Source organism: Psammomys obesus, unplaced genomic scaffold (genome assembly GCF_907164565.1).
Source record: "Psammomys obesus unplaced genomic scaffold, mPsaObe1.curated_primary_1811, whole genome shotgun sequence".
Taxonomy (NCBI): domain Eukaryota; kingdom Metazoa; phylum Chordata; class Mammalia; order Rodentia; family Muridae; genus Psammomys; species Psammomys obesus.
Genome location: NW_026596244.1, coordinates 12,843,345 through 12,861,229, shown reverse-complemented (window position 1 = coordinate 12,861,229; position 17,885 = coordinate 12,843,345). Strand labels below are relative to the sequence as shown.

General features: G+C 40.1%; 1 protein-coding gene across 2 annotated transcripts in view; it reads right to left on the bottom strand.

Annotated features, from left to right (window-relative positions):
- Positions 1–17,885, bottom strand: part of Fbxw7 (F-box and WD repeat domain containing 7) — a 151,201-nt gene that overhangs the window by 9,099 nt on the left and 124,217 nt on the right. The window contains exons 1-6 of one of the 2 annotated variants that reach the window (XM_055596581.1): positions 15,365–15,733; positions 13,071–13,153; positions 9,820–9,961; positions 3,228–3,362; positions 1,010–1,133; positions 343–479 (exon numbers count right to left, since the gene is read on the bottom strand). In XM_055596581.1, the coding sequence (XP_055452556.1) occupies positions 343–479; positions 1,010–1,133; positions 3,228–3,362; positions 9,820–9,961; positions 13,071–13,153; positions 15,365–15,637 (894 nt within the window). In that variant the 5' untranslated portion in view covers positions 15,638–15,733. Of the gene's footprint in view, positions 1–342; positions 480–1,009; positions 1,134–3,227; positions 3,363–9,819; positions 9,962–13,070; positions 13,154–15,364; positions 15,734–17,885 lie in introns of those variants that run through there. The other variant, XM_055596580.1, reaches the window with a different exon arrangement.

Below are 17,885 nucleotides of genomic sequence, written 5' to 3'. Positions count from 1 at the left end.
CACACACACACACACACACACACACACACACACACACACACACACACCACAGAAAAATTTACAAAACCCAAAACTGGTATTTCTCAAACAAACAAACAAACAAACAAACAAACAAACACACCTTATTTGGCCTATGTGGCTAGAGGGCTGCAAACTCCTCATGATTAAAGGTACCGGAAACAGAAGAACCCTGCTGATTAGGGTTAACTGGAATTAATTCTGAAACACAGCCAGCCTTCCTCCCACAGAAGGTCAGCATCAGGTCCCACTGCGGCCAGCAAGTGAGCAGAGGCCAGGCACGGAGATGGACTGAAGGTCTCTGCCGCACATCAGGAGCCTTACCTTGGGAGACTTGAGTTCTCCTCGCCTCCAGTTCGTATCAATTCTGTGCTGTCTGATGTACGCGCTCTTCCACGGGCTGTGTATGAAGCCTGGCTTTATTATTTTTCTCCTCTTGATGTGCAACGGTTCATCAATCCCTAAAGTACCAAAGAGCGCAAGAGAAGAACACCCTTCAGCACTGAGGAAAAGCACACATTCATAAAGACCTGTGCTTCCCGCTCAGCACCTTGAAACAGACTCTCGGACTCTAACTGTGCAGCAGTGCGCCTGCGTTTGCTGTGGTGGTTTGTGCTCACCACCTCTTTCTTCTCTTTCACACAATGACTGCAGAACAAAAGGTCCTCCCTTTGATCAATATGGAGAATTCTTACTCCCTAAGAAAGCTTCCAGGACAGGAAGAGCAGGATGAGGCAGTACAGTCTCCCCAGCACTGCGAATGCTCAGCTCCCAGGAGGGTCCAGTAAGTATTTACGGGAGGAGTGGACACAGTGCCCACTGTTCTTCCTTTGAGTAAGCAGGACGGCTTGACTTGGGATCAAGACAGTGCACTCACTCTGGCAGGCGCCACTGAGCCAGCCTCAACAGGAACACCACTGTGTCAACACGCTCCAGAATCCTCTGCTTCCTCAGAGTAGAAACACATTCTCTGTGTGATTTTGAGCCTTACCCTCTTCTTTACATTTCTCTCTCCAGAGAAGGTTGTCCTCAGCCAGAATTCTCCAGTATCGACAGGTCTGAGCTGCTTGCAGCAGGTCTTTGGGTTCCAGGAATGAAAGTACATAGAGTGCCAGCTATCGAAAAGGGAATAAGGGCAGCATAGCATGCTCACACTTCAAAACATTACAGAAGAAAAAGGGGTTACTTTTCACAGGACAAGAATCTCCCCAGGACTGCTGATTCTCAGTGGGCTGAGCCAGTCAAGAAAAGCAGTGTTTGCAGAGCAAACCCATGCTCAGTAATCTCGGATTAAGAATCTGAGGCTTTATTCTACACGGCCTGTGATTTTATTGGTATTTACTTACAAAGTGAGAACAATATGGCACTTCTCACACGTTTCTTTTGTGAGCCTACTGGTCAAGTTCTTAGATTAACCTAACTGTTGGTAAGGAGAGACGAGATTTGTTCACACCAATTATTAGACAAATACAACATTTTATGTCAATATGGTCAGAATGTTTTAATACATGCTCTCTGATAACACATTTCCCTAAGGGTCTATGCTGCTATGCTACTATTCTTCCACATAGGAAATAAAGCATTTTCCAAATTAAGAACCTCCCTCCCCCAAAGTTGGAAACAAAGAACATAGATAATAGGCTAAACCAGGGCTCTCTTCTAACTCCGATTCTTTTTTTTTCCTCAGGATGTCTTTGAAAGAACATGGAAGCCAAGAGAATCTTTTGGGCTTTATCTTTTATTATTAATCTGTGCTTCCTTCTTAAATTTTAAAATATTTTCAAATTTTGGGGCTTGGCAATGGCTCATTTGGTAACGTTTCATGTTCAGTCATGAAGATAAGGGCTCAGATACCAGTACTCTGCTAAAAGCCAGGCATAGCAGCTCTGGCTACAGCAGCCGCCTTGGGGAGAACAGACAGGAGCTCCCTGGCCAGCCAATCTAGCTGAGTGGGTCAACTCGAGTCAGTGAGAGACTACGTTTCAAAAAGTAACATGGGAACAAGTGCATTCCTCTGCCCTCCACAGGCTCCCGTGTGCAGGAAGCCCTGCATGCACATAGGTTCACCACTAAGATTTTTAAATTATATTGATTTGAGGTCAGCAAAGTTTTTGCATGCTAAGAGTTAGCTATAAAAGTTAGAATTAAAGCAAAAACAAAATAGAAAACTTACTCTCACAGAGGTAAAAACACTAAGCTATGAGAGATTCTGTAAATTAAGATTCTAAAGAAGCGTATCAGGGATGTAAAATATCAAGATGAATACTCACTTCATTTATGAAAAAGCACTCCAAAGGGGAAAAAGTACCAAGAAATTATGTTTTATCCCTTTTGCTTTTCTTCAGAGTTATGCTTCTTTTCATTGATTTCGTTCAAATCTAATGTGAAATCCTAACTAGGGCTACATTTAATGCCACTAGGAAATTAGAGTGGTTACCTAAGAAAAGAGAAAGCATTCCTCTTTCTCTGTTCAAATTTGAGGTTTTAGGATCTTCTGCATGACGTGTTAGTGTTTTGTGCTGTCTTATTAGCTGACATTTAATTAGTAGCATGTGTATAGTAATTTGAGAAAATATAGAAGATGGGGATATTATTTAATATTATTCCTTTATGCTGATAAAAATTAAGCTGTGAAGTCTAAAATGTCAATAGATGCAGTATTTAAATAAGACTGTAATGCCACAAATGGCTGTGATGAAGTGCTGTAAGACTGTAATTTATATGTGACCTCTCTCTTTCCCACCATCCCTGTCTGCCTGTCTGTCTCTCAGATGGAGGATGATTTAGAAATGCCACAAGGGCATATACATAAAATTCTATGTATTAAAAAACAATTACATAATATAAGAACCAGAGAAATACAGCAATCATAAAACTATTGGTGTTGAAGGAACATAAGATAAATAATTAACAGAACAAAAATAGTATTGTTGCTTAATGAATCCAGAATTTTGAAACCACCCATTATAAATAATAACTACAGCCAGGCTTCAGATGACCTAGGGAAACCCTTACAGAGACTCAGTGACTCCTCGAAGCCTCGCCTTCTCTAGGCAGAAGAAACAAGTGCCTTGGTTATAAGCATACTGCATGTGGTAACTGCGTCACTAAACACAGCAGTTTGTCCAAGTGTGAAGCCACAATCAGCAAGACAACTCCTTGCGTAACTGGGGGCAGCAGCATGTGGGGGCGCGCCCGGCCGTGCTTACCTCTTTGGGGAGCAGGGAGATGAAGTCTCGCTGGAACTGGGGCTCTATCACCTGCATCATGTGCTTCACTTGGGTGGGCTCGCAGCTATCAATGAGCTCATCTAAAGCCAGCAGCTTCTCCGGTCCACTCCAGCTCTACCAAAGAGGGAGCAGAGACATTACAGACTCACACACAGGACCCCGTGCACCTGAACGTCCATGTGTGAGCAGTGGCACCGCATGGAAAGGCACCAGGAACATGCCCCTTGTCTCAGAACACTGACACAACTCAAGTTCTTAGTTTCAGCAACTCAACCGAGTACCTTTCTCACAAAGCACTGTCATGACTGGCAGAAAAAAAAATGTACATTTATTTTTATTATAATAGTTATGCATTCATTTAACCCCAAGACACTGGTGCAGATACCAAAATCTTCTTCTAGAAACATCAATCTGGGTTACTGAATAAATAAAGAATTTTGATAGATCATTTTTCTTTCTCTATATTCTTTTTTAGTGGACAGCCATAAAATTTTATGGCTTGAATAAGGCTTTCATCTAAGAGCTAAGAGATCTGTAACATCATTTAGAAAGAAAATAATAGCTGGATATTCTGCATATTTGTAAGTGTCTTTTACAAACTTTAAAAAAATGCTGTTTTATAAAAAATATTGATAACAAACAGCGAGCAATGGTAAAGATTAGCTGAGTTAATATTGCATAATTAGAATATAAACAAAGACCAAAAAGATGAAAAAAATGCTATTCTCATGAAAAACAAAAACATATACTGCTCTTCAAAAATAAAAGTTTGTTTAAAAAAACAACCTGTTTTTGTTTTTCTGTTTTGTTTTTTTTTTTAAATATCTTTCTCCCAGTGAGCATGACTGCTGAGAAAAGCCATGGTTCTTAAAAATGAAAAATTTTAAGTCCATGTGAGTAATTTAAAATGTTGGAATTTTATGATAACCACGTAAAGCATTTAAGTAACTTCATAATTATTAAGTGAAAGCATGTCCAAGCAGGCCTTTGTAAATCTGTGCTGAGGTAAACACCCCTGGGGGTTACTGTGGCGATTCTGGACACGGATGAATAGAGCCTCAGTCCGGGCCTCAGCCTTACTCTAGTACTTGCGGTTGATTCCCTGAGATCTAAGATAAATGAGCGCCGAGCTCCCAGGAAGTGCACTGAAGTGCACTCTTTTTTTTTTTTTTTTAAGATTTATTTATTCAGTATTCTGTCAGCATGTGTGCCTGCAGGCCAGAAGAAGGCACCAGATCACATTTTGGATGGTTGTGAGGCACAATGCGGTTACTGGGAATTGAACTCAGGATCTTTGGAAGAACAGCCAGTGTTCCCTGAGCCATCTCTCCAGCCCCTGGGAATACTCCTTTAGATTTCATAACGACCTTGCCTCTTCTTAAAAGGTGGTGTGAGCACTATGCCCACCTGTCAGTACTGAACTATGTCCATGGCCTAATCCACATTGCCAGTGTGAAGAAGCAGCTCTCGTCAGTCACGCTTCTCCTTTTACTTATACACGTAATGCTCAAAACATTCACCTCAAGCACTCATCTTGAATCCTCTGTGCTCAGAATGGATCTACACACAGAGGTTTGAAATACAACATGGAGGCCCCACACATGAGTGAAAGCACTGGATTGTTTGTCTTCTCCCACAGCACTTCAGGTATTGCCTGAGATTTTACCCATCTGGCAGCATGGTCAATTTAGATTCGTCACTGACCATACAGGATAAATAACTTAAATTTACGTATTTATTGACTCACATTCCTCACAGTATTTGAAAAAATTTTTTAAATAATGTGTTGGTTTTTTCCACCTAACCGACATTATAAGAAACTTGTCGACACTGTCATGGCCATGGCCATTTTGGGAAAGGGGCAACTATACAGACTCAACTAAACTGCAATTTTAATTAAGCATTTGCGGGCAGAGTAAGAGTGCAGACGCAGGGGCTCAGAGACAGACCCACAAATCTTAACACATACCAAAACCTTAGTCATTACTGTACATCTAAGCTAGCAGGACCTCTTCAACATGATGGTTTCAGACCTCCTTATGGTCTCTGGATGGCGTCTCAGCTTCCCATCTTTGTTTTTCTATTCTATTCCCCAGGCAAAGTCCTTTGCCTGCTTACAGCTTGAAGCCTGCAGGAGAAACTTGGTCTGGCACAGTGGTCCCCAAACACTGCCCAGGGGCCCACAATTCACTGCAAGGATACTTTATTTTTTACACAAGCAACCCATCAGGTGTTGATGCAGGCAACTCATCAACAGCACTTGGGAACACCATTCCCACAGGCACAAGGCTTCAAGATCTTGGGCAGCACTGAGCAGAAAACTCACCTCTCTAACCAGAGCGTGGCACTGCAGTCTACCTGACGGCTGTTTTGACACAGGGCCTTGCACAGTAGTCTGGACTGGGTTTAGAGGCACACTCCACCCTTCCTGCTGGGACTACAGGCTTGAGCCAGCATTCCCAGCTTCCCAGTCTCTATTTAAATGGCTCCCATCCTACTGCGGGCAGCTCTCCCTGTTAGTCCAGACAGCTTCATGACCCGACACGGGAAACCTGAGCAAGGGATAACTTTCTAGAGAACCCGAGACTCAATCTGTCCTTATTTTGATGTAAGGTTTTTGGACTATTAAACAGAGTTCTTTTTTCTAGTCTTCCCTGACTACATACATGAATTTCTTCAACTTCATCATACTAGGTTTGATAAGCTTTCTTAATCATGCTGTAACAAATACAATCTCAAAGAAACAAAAACTGCCCTTGTTTTGCCACTCTCTTGTAGATTTTAATTTTTGTTGACTAACAAGACTTAAGTAAAATAAAAAATATAGGTGATTTCAGATCTAGCATGGAACTTAATAAGTCTTTCAATATAGATTTTATTTATCATAAATATGAAAACAAGTTATTTTTTCTTTTTTAATTTTTGTTTTGAGTCTAACAGTTCTTTCCAAAACACACATCTCTAATGCAAATGTTCAATAAAGTGCTCAGACACTTGTATAATGCTAAAAGCTGTTGCTCGCACTTCACCTTGTCTATCAGGGTCCTAGGTGAAGCTAGTACCAATAGGCCCTTCTAAAGCCACGACAGCTGAGGCCCCAAGCTGTGTTGAGCAGCAGAGGACGCTGATCTGCAGGGCTCCACTGCACCTCCATGTAGAACCGTGTGCCTATCTGCATCTTTTCCCTCAGGACACTTTTGAGTGTAATATTTGCTTTATGCAAAATGAAAATGAAGGGAACCCTGACTTCATAACAAATTACCCACTAGTTAAGAGGCAAAGGCAAAATCTGAACTAACAGCTTTTCCATCTAGGTCATACATGCTTCTCTTCCACGATGCCTTTGAACCATAAAGGGCTAATTCCAATAGTGTCCTTACCTACTCCAATTTTTTTAAGTGAAAAACCATATGCTAATTCCCAAATTACATAAATAATCAAACGAACGTTGCCCCCTGGCTATGGAAAAAGGCAGAAACAATGGCCACTATAAAGTTGAATCAATTTAAATGGTGCAAAGTTGTTTTTTTGTTTGTTTTGTTTTGAATTGGTTTTTTTTTTTTTTTTTTGCCTTTGTCTTTGGTTTCCACGTCTGTTTTTCATCAATAGGCTGGTATCTACAGTGGTGTATCATTTGTTCCCATTCAATTGATAAATGAAGTACAGAGCACTTTGTCAGAACAGATGAAGCTGGACCGTGTGCTGTTATCACTGCCTTAGGAGCAATAGGAGGACAGTGAGGGGACAAGAACTCCCATTTTGCTTGTTGCCTGGCAGGGAAGTCACCATTAAATGTCCCAGTCACATATTTGTAGAAAGACTGCCAGCTGAATTATCCCTCACAGATCAGCTCACACCAGTCTACTTTGCTGTGAAGCTGTGGCTGTCTATAAGATGGGCACTGAAGCATCAAAAGCCTCCAGGCAAGCAATCCAGTTTTAGTTAGCTTGGCACCAGCCTAGACACAACACAGACTAAACCGACGACAACAGCAGCAGCAACGACAACTCAGTTAGGGTTCCTATTGCTGTGTTGAAACAGCAGGACCAAGAGGCAAACTTGGGAGAGAAAAGTTTATTTGGCTTATACTGCCATATTGCTGTTCATTATTGAAGGAAGTCAGGACAGGAACTCGGGCAGGGCTGGAACCTGAAGGCAGGAGCTGATGCAGAAGACACGGGTGCTGCTGACTGGCTTGCTCCTCATGGCTTGCTCAGCCTGCTTTCTTATAGAACCCAGGGCCACCAGCTCAGGGATGGCACCACCCACAATGGGCTGGTTCCTTCTCCCCCACCCCCCACAGATCACTATTTAAGAAAATGCCTTACAGCTGGATTTCATGGAAAAATTTTTTCAAATGAAGTTCCTTTCTCTGCAGTGACTAGAGCTTGTATCAAGCTGACACACAACCAACCAGTACAACAATGTGGTGGCTTCAATAGGCCCCTCAGAGACTCCCGTGTTTCAATGCTTGGCCATGAGAGACCCGCACTATTAGGGGGTGTGGTCTTGTTGGAGGAGTTGTGGCCTTGTTGGGGTGGACTTTGAGGTCTCATATATTCAAGCTACACCCACTGTGGCACACAGTCTCCTGTTGCCTTTGGATCAAGATGGAAAGCTCTGAGCTCCTTCTCCAGTACTGTGTCTGCCTACATGATGCCATGTTTCCCACCATGATTGTAATGGACTAAACTGCAAGCCAGGCCCAATTTAATGTTTTCCTTTATAAGAATTGCTGTGGTCATGGTGTCTCTTCACAGCAACAGAAACCCTAGCTAAGATAAGGGCAGAATACAACAATGAGGCCTGGGTTATGTCAGCGACAAACTTGGAATGCAGAAGGGTAAGGCTGTGTCTACCTTATCAGGTTGACCTTTAGTTGCTACAGATTTCTTTGCTTCAGAATGTCTTGAGAAAAAAAAAAAGTTCTTTAATTCTACACTATTTCTGTGAACTAAGAATGAGCTCTCTCACTACAACTACTCATAGGAAACAGACACACTTTCACAGGACCAAAGCTGCTTTAGCGAATCACAGTTTGGTATTCTGATTTTAACAGTTAACATTTCTGAAGCTGAGCTGTAGTAAGTATAACGTTTGGACATTTTATCAAATAAAGTATGGGATAGCCAAACAGCATGGTCTGCAGGACTCTCTGCAACAGCCTCATGAAAAGAGAGCATTAAAGCCGCCACTGCAAATCAGTACTAGAAAAAGTTTTCTTAATGAACATCATAAATGGCTTACAAAAAAAAAAAAAATATTTTGGTACATTAAGATGCTGTGGGAAGAATGGGCCTAAGCATATTAAAAAAACACTTACTTGGAATAGCCTGTTAATGAGCTTTTCTCTAACCAACATTTTGAAGGCTGTTTGAATGAGAATTGCCTACTGGCCATCAAAAGGATCCCATCCCTCACTTAGTATTTAGGGGAAAAAACAAACGTTGTTGAGAGCCAGGGCTACACACCTGCCAGCTCCACCTGCCCCAACCCACTTTGCTAGTATTTTAGGAATCAACAGAAGGCACAAAGCAGTGTTCAAACCCATCTGAAAAGCATGTCACTTCACCTAAGTTTTCCAGCTATAGACAAAAGCAAAAGTTTTCTAGGTACAGACAGCACCTAAGTATTTAAAATGTTAGGATTTACATAACAGGACTCTTTAAATATTTAAAATGACAAAAGCAACATCTATTTTAAAGTTATAATAATTTCCTTGTGTATATTACATACCTAACAATTCAAGCAGTCAGAAGTAGTGAAATGTGTTCATTTTATGTTAGTATAGTGGCTAGGATCATATTTTTATTAATAATTGTCTGGAAAGAACTGTTGAGTAGTTCATCTATGACAGTTGTTTTGGTAAGCTCTTGATTTAGTCTTTCATTCACAATAAGAAGAGATAAGATAACCTAACTAACTAAAATTATAAAAATCAAGACAACTCATCTTCCCAGTAAATGTTCAAACACTGTGAAGCGTAGTGAAGACAGCAATTGGCATCTGAGCAGACGGCAGGCATTTGCAAGCATTTCTATTAGGGAGGAAGTGGAGGGTAAGCTACCGTGTGTTCAGAAAACAAGAATGATTCAATAACACAGAAACCCAAACCCAAACCCGAACCAGAAAATAAAGGTCTTACTTTAAAAAGTAATAAAGTACGTACATACACACTTCCACAACGAGCACCGTACTTTCACTTTGAAAGATGTATGTCTATCACATAACAGGCTTGCTTATTTAGGGTACACTTAGGGGATTCCCAGGGTGCCTGCCTTTCTGGATGATCACAATGCCTACCCAGTTCCAGAACACCTATCACCCTCCCCAGAAGACACCCTACACACTGCTCAGCAGGTAGTCCCACTCCTCTCTTTCTGCCTCTTTTTATTAATAAACATTTCCTTTTACATCTAGCTTCTTTCACTTAGCACAATATTTCCAATGCTCATAAATGGCACAGTACAAAACATAACCTTTTTTTTTTTTTTTAAGTGGCTGAATAATTCTGCATGCCCACCCAACCCCAAGCCACTGAGGGACGCATTTCAGCAGTGTGCTCAGTCACCTGAAACATCTTCAGCCACTCCTGGAGGCCCGTGGGCGGCTGCACAGATGTGATCCTGCGTCGCTGCTGCCCTTGCCCATTGGCTGCTCTCAAGTCCCCGAAAGTGGTTGGTGTTGCTGAACATGGTACAAGCCCAGTGGTACTAAAAATAAATAAGTAAAAAGAATAAGAGTGGGAGCAAAGATAGGTTTCAATGAAGAACTGTGAACTCTGATTTAATCAGAAAAATGATCTGGTGTTCTTCAAACTTGCTGGCTACTCTCAGAGGGCAGGGATACACGAAGCCTATTTTGCTATTCTTGTTTTTCTCCTGCTCTGCAGATGCTTTCACTACCTAGTCGAGGCTAGCATCGAACTTACTAGTCGAGGCTATCTTTGAACTCACAATTCTCTTACTTCAAACTCTTCAATGCTAGAAATATAGGCGTGTGCCACCACATTTGGTCTTACCGTAACAACAACGTTTCTTCGTTATCACCCTCCAGCAACTCTACTGGCGACCAAATGGAAGACTGCCTGACAAACCTCTACACTGCTGGTAGGATCTTTGTAGGGCTGCAGTGTAATCAGTAGCAGTTCAAAGGCTGAGTGCACAGAGTCCAACCCTAACCTCCAGTGAGTGAGTAAATGACTAAGCACGCAGACAAACAAACATGGCCTCAGAGCAGACAGCTCCTACTTCCCTAACTGCTCTTCAAGCAGGTAGTTAAATGTTAGATTCTCTTTATAAAAAGAAATGTGAAAGTATTAATGTTATCAATACTTCAGATAAAAATATTTTTGGATTTCATGGCTTATACATAAAGCTTACCCCTGATGCATTAAAATTATTTACAATATTTCTCTATCCCTAATTTTAAATTGTCATTTATTAACCTGAGCCTAGGTATCTGGTAGTAGCAGCCTTGAAGAGACATGCAGTTTTTCAAAAGAAGTGTAGAGAACCGTCAGGCAAAATTAAGGGGAAAGAGATTGCTGAAACATTCTTATCCAATAATTTAACTTGAGATAATGAAACAAACTAAAGAAATAAATGTGGAGCTGAGTACAGTGATTCTGACTGAGCCCTGAAACTGTTTCTCTGCGAACACTCAGCAGAAAGGAAAACAGTCACATCTGTGGTGTCGTGGGTGGTGGCTCCTCTAAGCCGGCTGGAGCATCTCCTGTTGGGGCAAGGAGAGCACTGCTGACCTACAGGCAGGACTGAAAGGACAAGATTTGTTCAGCAAAATTACATCTGTGAAAGAATCCTCGGTTCATTGAGCTATGAAAATAAGGCGCTTTAAACTCAAAGAGCAGGCAGTTCACATCTGTTATCAGAGAACTTGAGGATGAGATAGGAGGACTATCCCAAGTTTGAGGCAAGCCTGGGCTACACAGTGAGTTCCAGGCCAAGCAGAGTTATAGTGAATTTGTTTCAAGTTAAAAAACAAAAACAAAAATGAAAAATAATTAAAAGAAACCCAAAGAACACATATAAGCTGTACGATCACAACTGATTATCAATATCTGATAGTGTTAATTTTTTAAAATGATGCCTAAATCAATGCATTTTATAAAAAAATCTTTATGCTTGTACCTTTGAATCTTTCAGTATCTGTTTAAGACATTCTCTGATGTTCAACAAGTAAATCAATCCCTTCCTCCTTTCAAATTCAAAAGCAAATTCAAAAAATCAAAAAACAAAAACCAAACCAAACCAAACAAACAACACACCCCAGAAGTGTTAATAGTTAGAGTTTCCTAAGGCGGGGGAGACCCAGGACAACAAAATGAGTTTCATCTTACGCCCTGTTAAAGCATTACCACATATCAAACATGTATGGTGCTGACTGACAAAGCTGACAAAGACATGGAAATAGTGTTGGTTCTAAGTCTGTTTTAGTACGGTTCCTTGGTAAAAGGCAGTTGTTTTCTCAAAATAAAAACAAGCAACTAAAATTTTATGAAAATGTGTTCTGCTGCACAAATTCCATTCTGAAATAACTGAACATTTAATACTTTTTTTGGTATTAAGTCTTTAATAGAAGATCAAATAATGTAGACTGACTGAAATCTGTGCATTAAAAAATTACATTTACAATTAGCTTAACAGCAAACTCAGCTTTCTCATCTGAGAAACATATCATCACGGTTAGGAGGAAAAGCAAATGAAATGAACAGTTTAGCTGTCTCTCTATCTCTCCACACCCTCTGGTGGAAGTGCCCAAAACAGTGAAATCGTCAGACCGCAGAGAGAAAGATGGGGAGAAGAGCTGTTCTGGAGAAGGAAGCTTTCTTCTTTTCTGTATACCATCTCTCCAGAGCTTTCTGTGTGTAAACTTATTTTTTAAATTTACAAAGGAGCTTTAAAAAAATGTCTACAACTGAATGAAGTAAAAACAAAGGGGGTTAACAATCTTGTAAAATGTTAAGGAAAATTATGTCTAGGCAATAGAATAAAATAACTAAAAGAAAAAGAAATAGAAAATCAAAACCATGATGTCCTTCGAATTTTTCTTGTTCACTTTGACCAGTTATTCAAAAAAGTGACAATTATACAAAATGGGGGAAGGGGACCACAAAGGTTCTTAAGATACTTTTGTCATTTAAATTTTAAAATACAGCATTCCAAGTGACGTCCAAAGCCATTTTTAATTGGCTGGGAAATGAGACATTGTGCTTAAGTTAGCCTAATTAACTTGAGCGTGAGCAAAGTTTTATACTGATGAAAATTCAAAAATGAGGGAGTGAAGCAGGAAACAAGACTACAATTGTATTTAGTTGTTATGGGAACTATTTTACAAGTGCAGAAATGTAGGTGTTAAACATAAAACCAATCAAGCCGATAAATGGGGGTTTCTAACACATTCATTCTATGAAGTAAGATGTAGTTAGTAACTGGGAGATAGATTTGCCTAATGCTAATAAATTTATCTTCAACTTGGTATATGTAAGCATCTACTTTAGAACAGCAGTTGCTATAGTAACTAGAGACATTTCCTCACACTCAGATCTCATGGTTTACTGTTTAGAAATCCCTAAAATGGTGAGTTTAACCTCTTGTTCTGCCCGCACCAGTGCATTAGAGGGAGTGAAGAATGGACCGCGCCAGACCCTCTGCTCTGGCTTAGACTGATGCCCTTCCCCAACTCAGTAACGTCAAAATGCAGTACAACAGCAGCAACACTGAACACAGGAGCATCGCTACTCTGTGAGGACAAACCCAAAGAAATGCTTGGAAACGTCCTCCCTCCCCCATTCAACGTTACCTGGTATAGTCTGAGACTTTGCACGGTTTCTTTCCCAAAGAAAAGGAACGAACCTCAGAACCATGGTCCAACTTTCTTTTCATCTATAAGGTAAAACAGATGAAATTAAAAAAAAAAAAAATTACCTTGTCCATTATCAGACTTTGAGTCTGCACGTTAATATTTTTCAAGTGTTAAATTTACATGTGTCTACAATGGTGATTACTGGTAGATAAATAGAAAATACATTACATAGTTTTTTTCTATTTGCTTTAACTCTTACAGACCGGATGGGTACTGCTTCCTTGGTATTCTGTTGGGAACAACAGTGTTTGGTCAGAGGCTAATATTCATCACATCCTTAGAGTGATACTTTCCATATTTTTTAGTTTAATAACAAGAAAAAAATTATTAGCACACAGAGAAAACAACCATATTTAATGTCTTCCTTACAAGTCTTCATTTTTCTTTAAAAATATTCTTTAAAATTAAAAATTTTTATAACTAGAAATACAAGTAACTGAATTTTAAACATTCATATCATTATACAAAGGTAGAGAGCGATGTAAATAAGCTAATCTTGAATAGTGATCATAAGGAAAGCAACTAGAAGGGCAACAGAGACAGTTGGCATCCCTAACAGCAGAGACTGCCTCTGCTCCAGCACAGCTGAAGGAAAAGCCATCAACGGCTACGTGCAGAGCGCACAGCCCTTGCAGGACAACACTCCTGGCAGCAGCAGGATTTTAAGAGAGTGAGTTGTGATACATGATGTATAAGACATGTCCAACACATTGACCTTAAAGGTTCTCACCATGCCATGGTATGCTACCAATACATGCAAAATTGCATTTTGTGAATGTCGATATTGAAAAATTCATTTTTGCAGTTCATTATCAGTTAACGTAAGACATTTGACTATATGATTATGTCAAAACTAGAAAATAAGATCTTTTAAGGTTCAACTTTTTCTCTTTCAACAGCCTCTCTTTGATTTGCACGTACTCACTAGTTCCTGTGTCACTGTGTGCTATGGGGAGATAACTATCTTCGTTTTTATAATAAGATGGAACCTCTAACTACTGCTTCACACAGGAACACAGCAAATATACTGTAGATACTAAAAAGCACTAAAAAGCCTCTAACTGTGAGATGGGACAGCAAGGACTTTTTATCATCATGGAGAAAGTCCTCCAGTCAACACTGGATGATTTGGGGTGAAGGTTCAAGAAGCTTATGCACGATTTACTCCTTAGTTTATGAAATACCCAGTGGGGGAAATGGAACTGGCCTGCTTTTTTCCCTCTGGAAGTTTGTATACTCAAATCATCTAAAGACCATCTCCAAAATATATTATTTTCTTCTCTTTGTACATAATTTTATTGAGAAACAAACATAAATAATATAAACGTTGTCATATGTAGGTAGCCATGTGCTCCTACATGTAGAATTCACAGATATACAGACATGTACATTTTCACAAATGAATCTATCAGGAAGGTCAGTCAGTATAGAACTTGATAACTGATTTTCACGATCATGGTGAGAAACTCTGACACTCATATGAATTAAGTCAGTAGCACTGGCTTTCAGAACTTCCCAGAATGTCTTGTAAATACGCTGGTACAAATGCCATCTGCCGCTGAAAGCAAACTTTATTTCCATCTAGGATCTTTCAATGAATAAAATATTTAAAACATATATCAAGAAAATCACTGAGAAAGGTTTATGTTTAAATTATTTTATAAAACAAAGCACCTTGTGAATGACTATACAAGTCTTTTACATACTGTTAACTGAAAATACTGACTTTACAACCAAAAATTAATCAGTAATTTTTAAGGTACCACAAGTAGTACAATCTCTTCAAATATAAACCATACACATTTCAGTGACTATACTTCAAGAGTTAACTAATGGACACATATGTTTGTCTATGGTACAGGAAAACTGAACAGAAAGGTTCAGGAAAAGCCAAGAGAGGCTGACTATTTCCAGGTCAGCATTTAACGGAGCCACATTTCTGAAGTCTGGATACATTTTTAGTGAAAAATTCTCAGATGGAAATATACGTTTCATTTTAAAGCTTCTCCCAGCTCACACTGTCATTCTATAGTTGCTTACAACATTCATGAAATAAAACAGAATAGCAGTCATCCAGCCACCCACCAAAATTAGAGGATACTGCAGCCATCTCTGATGATACAGATTTTCCTTCCCAGGCAGGCAGGCACGCACACACACACACACACACACACACACACACACACACACTCTCACAACCACACACCACAGGAAGAAAACAGAATACTTACTTTGTAAAAAATCATTTTTAATGTGCCGTAGAAACCCATATTTTCTGTATTTTTCCCCTTCAGGGATTCCGTGCCCCCGTGTGTCCGGCTGCTTGGCAGTCTCTGACAATATAACCCCTTTTCAGGTAGGTATGTCACAGATTCTAACGTGGACATGCTCAGGCACGCCAGCAAAGGAAGATTAGGCAGCGGAACCGGCAGCAGAAGTCCCCAGCAGCAGCAGCAGCAGACGCAGCTCAGAACCAGAACGCTGCTCGGGACGCACACACGCATGCAGCTCCACGGAGGAGAACTCGGGGAATAATGAGCGAGAACCCACAAGATTATTGGAGGAGACTGTGCCCTGTCAAAGCCCTGACGGAACAGATTCCTCCCTCGGCAGCAGAGGGATCAGATTACATCTTCCCTTGAACACAGAATGGTGCAGTCCAGGGTTCAGCAATGCAGACTGCACATCAATTATATGGTGATCTGCTCCAGGGAGCCCGTGAGCACACGGCGCACTGAGCAGAGGGCGGACGTGGGCAGCAGGGACCGCCCCCACACCACAGCCCCTCTACCCTTCCAAACTTTCCGGACATTATTTTTGTGTTTTGTAAAACCCACATTTTTGACGAGTTTTAAATAGCAGTTGGCATTACCACAAATAAGTCCTTCTAGAAACATTCTGAAAATGAAATGTATTTGGGTAATCCCCACCCCCCAACAGAGGCGAAGCAGGCTGTTTTCATTAACTGTCATGCTACTGTATGGACTTGGCAGAGACTGCTCATATTCTTCAAGTAGCTTGGACAGTCCGATACAAGCAATTCCAAAGGGAAAAATTCAGTATTCTTTGGGGAACTGCCCATAAAGTAAGCCAGTTTTGAATATAAAGGTTCTTTTACAGAAATTATGTAATATAAGAAATATTTCAGCTGGCATGTCTCTCATATTGAGATTTAATGAACATATTTATGCCTTACCATATATATATATATATATATGGTAATATATAATAATAATTATAATAATAATATATAAAAATATAGTTTTCAAGATAACTACCATTGATTCTTGGGAACAAGGAGGATTATCATCAGAGATGAACCAGTTCTTTCTAATGCATAGCGTTGTCTGACAGCTACTTTTTCCACGTGTCCCCTGCTCACCAGGGACCCTCTGACATTTGTCCACCCTGGGTCAACAAGAGGTAGTGTAATTTACCTAAAAAAAATATTTTGACAATGCACATTGCTTAGCATTAAAAGGACGTTTTATGTAATAATACAGAAACTAACTTTGCCAAAGGCAACATTTTTCTTAGGACATTATTGTACAGATTTAGGTATTCATCTTGCAAGTTGCTACACAACTGCCCTTGGAAGCCACGATAAGACTTTGTTGGATAAGACTGCTATTATCAGGAGCCCAGTTAACGAACTCCTGCCCTCCCCACGGGTGTTCTTCTTACAAGTAAGCTATGTGCCTATCGTTATTTAGAGCACTTAGTTTCTTCAGAACAAGAACCCCACTATTTGAAGTAATAGATTTTAATCTGCATGGTAAGACCCTACACGAAATGTCTGTTTTAAAAATGTCTACCGTTATAACTAAGGCATTCAACACAACAGCAGTCGCTCTCAACCGAAAGAAAGGCAGTCAATTTTATGAAGATGCACAGCTTATTCTCTGCTAGAAATTATGTTCTACTGTCGATCATCTTCTCAGACACTCCTAGTTCTTACCTCATCCCTGTTAGACACAGTATGTACACACATGCTCAGCAAAAATGATTCTTCCTAGCAATCAACTCCATCTTTTCAAAGGGAAGCTCTTTAAATTGAAACTTTACTTTGAGGGGAGAAAAGTCCAATAATTGGGAAATGATACACAGACACTTATTAACTAGTTGATTCATGATTTAAGAAAAACAAAAACAAAAACAAAAACAGCAGCAACAGCAGCAGCAGATATGGCTATCTTGTTTGTTTCAGGCTACTGAAGAAAACGACAGGCTCTCCTGCAGAACCGGTGTTGGGTGAGCTTAGTGGGGCGGAGGGCAGAGCAGGCTGGAGTCCTCCTGTTCAGTGTCAGCGAAGACTGTGGCCCATCTCCAACCGTATTAACATTTGCCAAACACTGAGGAGGGCAGAGACTAACATTCATTAGCAGCATGGAATATAGTCTCAAAATGTATGCTATTTAAAGAAGAAATACCTCAATTCTATATATTCAAAGGAAATGTTCTCAGGCTTACATGGCTGCAACTTATGGCCAGGAAGCTACAAGAAAACTTGCTGACAAAAGTTCATCAAAATAATACAATGGAAGTCTAACCCTCCCCGATTCCTTCATCTATCAAGGTTATCAGTTGGGAGTGATACCTATTAACGTATTCCTTTAAGTGAAAAGTATGTATGGTTATAATTCCTAACGATGACCTCCATTTACCAACTGTTTAAACAATTCTCCCAATACTTACTGTACAATACTAATTTAGCTGTAAAGAACTGGTCAAGCAAAATTAGTTAACCAATTT